The 5068-nt window shown below is 42.3% G+C and overlaps 1 protein-coding gene across 1 annotated transcript in view; it reads right to left on the bottom strand.

Annotated features, from left to right (window-relative positions):
• Nucleotides 1–5068, bottom strand: part of LOC132018520 (testis expressed protein 56-like) — a 20103-nt gene that overhangs the window by 3696 nt on the left and 11339 nt on the right. The window contains exon 2 of the mRNA XM_059401494.1: nucleotides 2520–2718. Coding sequence (XP_059257477.1) covers nucleotides 2520–2718 — 199 coding nt within the window. The remainder of the gene's footprint in view (nucleotides 1–2519; nucleotides 2719–5068) is intronic.

Below are 5068 nucleotides of genomic sequence, written 5' to 3'. Positions count from 1 at the left end.
ATTTATTTATTTGACAGACAGAGATCACAAGTAGGTAGAGAGGCAGGAGAGAGAGGAGGAAGCAGGCTCCCCACTGAGCAGAGAGCCCGATGCGGGACTCGATCCCAGGACCCTGAGATCATGACCTGAGCTGAAGGCAGAGGCTTAACCCACTGAGCCACCCAGGTGCCCTTATTTTTTATTTTTTTTCAAATGTTTTTGATGATCAAATGATTTGACAAGGGTGCCAAGACCATTCAACAGGGAAAGGATGACATTTTCAGTAAATGGTGGGGGGTTTTTGTTTGGATAAAACACTGGGTTATATACAGACAATGGAATATTCAGCCTTTAGAAGGAAGGAACTTCTGACATAGGCTTCAATATGGATGAACGTTGAAAACATGCAAGTGAAATAAGGCAGACACAAAAGGACAAATGCTGTATGGTTTTACTTATTGAGGGGTCTAGATTAGGCAAATCCATAGAGACAAAAAGTAAAATAATGTTTGCCAGATGCTGGAGGGATGAGAGAATAGGAAGTCAGTGTTCAGTGGGGACAGAGTTTCACTCTGGGAAGATGAAAAATTTCTGGAAATGGACAATGATGGTTTACACAACAATGTGCATGTACTTAATGCCACTGAACTGTACACATTTTAAAAACGGGGAAAATAGGAAATTTTATGTTGTGTACATTCTTCCGTGATAATATTTTTAAAAACAATACAATTCACCATATTAATAGTAAAGATAAATACTATCAACTTGATGGATAGAGAGAAAGCTTTTGTATCCATTATGATAAAAACTAAGCAAACCAGCCACAATCACGAATTTCTTCAAACTGATTAAAAGTAACCTGCAAAAACCAACAGCCAACAAAATAATTATTTTCCCCTAATGTGAAGAACAAGTAAAGGATGCCTGCTTTTATGATTCCTAACTTTTTTAAGGAAAGCCAATGAATGTTCATAGAAGAGAAAGTGAAAAAATATATCATTTCTTATGTTCTAACAATCAAGCTATCTTTTCAGAAGCCAAACAAACTAGGATGTAAATTAAAATATATTAGTTCATGTCAAGACATTATGGCCTGAAATTGAGGTGTATAAACTTCCCACGATTGTGAAATTGCTTTTTTCTCTTTTATAGGCCTCTAAAGTATGGTTAAATAATCTTAAGTCATCAGGAATCATCACTTAAAATAACTTATACCCTTAATCTAGATATAAATTTAGTTCCTTGTATTGTCCAAGGAGAAAATACCACTGTTCTAATTTTTTTTATAACATATCTTTTTTGAAGGTGGATTTTTAAGTCAAATTGTCAAGTTATGCCACGGAGAATACTAGGGTACAAAAATAGACAAGGAAATTATTTCCATAGAACAATGACCACAGTAGGAGTGTCTACTACAGGCAAATTCATGAGCTGGATGTCTCTGCCTGGGTCTGTCACCCTCAAAGCAGAGAGAACTCTGTCTTTATAGCAAATTACATATTTCTCCTGTCAGCCTCGCAAGATGTTTTGAATACCCACTAAGGACTAACTAGAAATCCTTTATTAGGTATTGTACAGCAACACGTACAGCAATACTAAAGAAACAAATATGGAGACATCATCTGTCTGGCATAATTACTGAAGCAAGCAGACCAACAAAGATAATTTGCCAAGGAACCAAAGCTTATAACTTGCTTTTTTCTTTTTTTTCTTTCTTTCTTTCTTTTTTTTTCTTTTTAGAGAGAGAGTGCATGTGCAGGAACCGGGGGGGGGGGAGGCAGAGGGAGAGGGAGAGCGAGAATCCCAAGCAGGCTCCACAGCCAGCACAGAGCCAGACATGGGGCTCGATCCCAGGGCCCCAAGACTATGACCCCAGCCAGACTCAAGAGTCAGATGCTGAACGTTGGTTCAGTCACCCAGGTGCCCCAAAGCTTATAACTTCAAATGTCAGGCAATTCCACATCCCCACTGTTAACACCTGGTCTGATGCTCACCACCCCTCAACTGCTACCACCCTCGCTCCCCAACAGGCCAGGGAGGTTTCGGATCAGATCTTGTCAGCCCTCTTTTGAAGACCCTGAAATGGCTCCCATTTCTGTCCATGTAAAATCTGGCAGAGGACAGACCAAGTCAAGCTATTAAAGCTACTGGATCCTGGGCCCTTGGGCATGCTAGGGATGAGCTCCTGCTTCCTGACTCATGCAGCATAAAAGGGCCATAGCTCAGTGTTGGGTCCCTCTCCAAGAATCCCATTCCAGTCCTGCTAGATCTCTGCTCACCAACCTGCAATGCAATGGCTCTTGGGGGACACAAACCCACTCCTGTGTCCCTGAGTTTTCTCTGACTGAAAACTCCTCCAGACACTTGGCTGTGTGAAAATGGGGCTTATGTGCTTTAATAGCCATACTTGCTCTCAAGCCTATCATGTATCTCAAAGACCACATTAAGTCATTTATTTAGCTCAGGCATAAATAGAGTCTGTGGTCACCCTGTATATCTCTAAATATGTCGGCAGCAGACAAAAATTAGACACCTACCTGACAGCTATGGTAGACATTGGAGGTACCTCCAAGTTTTTATTCCACAAGTAGCATTTCTTCCACCCGCGATTTGAGTTGTTGATGGATTTCCTTTTCCACAGGGGCATGCTACTTGGCTTCGGGGTCACATTAATCTCTTTTGGGAACTGGTGTCTTGCTAAGATCCTTTCTAAGCCAGAGAATTCAGAATTCTGACCTAGTAATAGAAGAAACATTTACTATGATTCAGCGTGCCTTTCCATGTTTGCATAGCAAGAGTAACATGGCACTCATTTGAGAAAGAGTATTTATGCTACTTCATAATTACTATTGAACTGCCATGCCTTCACTGCAAAAGCATTACTGAGCTCCACTTAGACCCGAGCCTGGTCCTGGACATCTAATAGACTGCAGAGCAAATGAATGAGTGAATGAACATACAAACCAGCACGAATACTGAAGTCTATTTAAACAATTTGTGCCTGATTCTCAAATTAATGACAATTGATTGCACAATTATTTCTATCTTCGGAGATGTTAACCACACTCTGCATTTACATCCATGCATGGCTTCACGTTGACCTCATTTGGCCCCTAACCAAATGCTCCTCTCATGGGACCAAGAGCTTGTGCCAGAATGTGATTCAATACCCTGAATCCTTCATCAAGACAGCCCTGTTACCAAAAGGAAGGGAAGGGAAAGGAGTCAGTAGAACTACACTATGGATTTAGTGACATAACCGACTTATACTGTAGTGTAAGCTTTTTCTTTGCAAACTGGTAATGATCAGAGGATCAACAGTCAGTGTTCAGGCTGCTTTGTGCATGGCTCTGCAATCCATCTGGGTGTATGAGAAACTAAGACACTGTCATCAACCTAACGCAGGAAGAGGAGTTGAGCCCCGGGGATTCAGGAAATACTGAATGCATTTTCAATGATAAAATTGCATTTTAATTACAATAGAAATTAGATCAGAACTCGTCCAGCCTCCCTTGTTTCTCAGACTGAACCACTGATTGTCTCTACTGGACAGGGTAATTGGCACAGACGCCAACGAACCAAGAATTGAACCACGGGGCCATAGCTCGGCAATCTGACTAAATGATGTCATGATTAATAGATTGACCCTTAGAGGCCTGAAAATCCTTCCAAGTGAGTCAAAAACAGGGCTGGAATCTGGGGCTCCTGCCCAGTGGTCTCAAGCCTGGCCCAGACAGCTTCTACCTACTACTCTTAGAAGTAGTATATTAGCTCAGGACCCTCAGCAGGGCACCCAGAAGCTCTCCCAGGCATTGGAATCATAGGAAGAACATATGTTCTGCTTTGGTTGTCAGAATTTCAAAGCTGAAGTTACTATTAAACTGAACTAATTAACCCAGTTCAGGTCTTCGATGCCTCAAGAAATTATTGGAGGAGGTGGCTCAGTCAGAAGACCATGGTCTTGGGGTCAAAAGTTTGAGCCCTGTGTTGGGTGTAGAGATCACTTAAATAAATAAAACTTAATTAAAATAGAAATTATTGGAAGTATAATAATATTGAATATCAATTTATAGTGACATTTTAGGTATATTGGACTGTGAGCTACTTGGGTGGTTTTGTATGATAAGGGCAATACATGTGAGATGGGCAGATGGATAGACAGAAGAATGGGTGGAGGAATTAGTAATCACAAAACAAATCAGCATAGATCAGGTACACAAGTACCTGAGGCAAGTACACAAGCCAGTGTGTGTGTGTGTGCGTGTGTGTATTTACCAGAGGCAGTAAAAATAAGTAACTTAGAACTTCAGGCTTTAAAATGATTTGTTGCTTTCAGATATCATAATTGTCTTCTCCAGTCTACACACGGAAGTCATGGATTTGGTGGCCCTCGGTGGCCGGCCAGACTGTGAACAACGTATGTGTGCGCGTGCACACATACACACACATGCACACACTGCTTCAAGAGCTGCCCAACTGGTCTCCTTCCCCAGCCCACTCACTCTTTTGGAAACCACTCTTCCCACCTGCCTCGTCCTTCCCTATATCCAGTTAAGCAGCCTCCTGAAGCATCTGGGCTCGGGGGTGTGGGGAGCAGTGAATTAGCTAAGAGAGTCATCTTCTTAAGCATTAAAAACAACATACAAAAGCCTTAAACTTCTGCCCACTTTCTAGTTTTTGGTTTGGTGCCAGTCATTGAAACATTGGTTTGGACAGTCTTTAAAAAACATCATAGAACAAGGAGGCGGAGTCAAGATAGCAGAGAAGTAGCAGGCTGAGACTACTTCAGCTAGCCGGAGATCAGCTAGATAGCTTATCTAAAGATTGCAAACACCTGAAAATCCATCGGCAGATCGAAGAGAAGAAGAACAGCAATTCTGGAAACAGAAAAACAACCACTTTCTGAAAGGTAGGACCGGCGGAGAAGTGAATCCAAAGCGTCGACGGGAGGGGCCGGCTCCCGGTAAGCGGCGGAGCAACCGCGCACAAAATCAGGACTTTTAAAAGTCTGTTCTGCTGAGGGACATCACTCCAGAGGCTACCCGGGGCAAAGCCCACACGGGGTCAGCGTGGCCTCAGGTCCTGC

Source organism: Mustela nigripes, chromosome 5 (assembly GCF_022355385.1).
Source record: "Mustela nigripes isolate SB6536 chromosome 5, MUSNIG.SB6536, whole genome shotgun sequence".
Taxonomy (NCBI): Eukaryota; Metazoa; Chordata; class Mammalia; order Carnivora; family Mustelidae; genus Mustela; species Mustela nigripes.
This window is presented reverse-complemented; position numbering and strand designations above follow the sequence as displayed.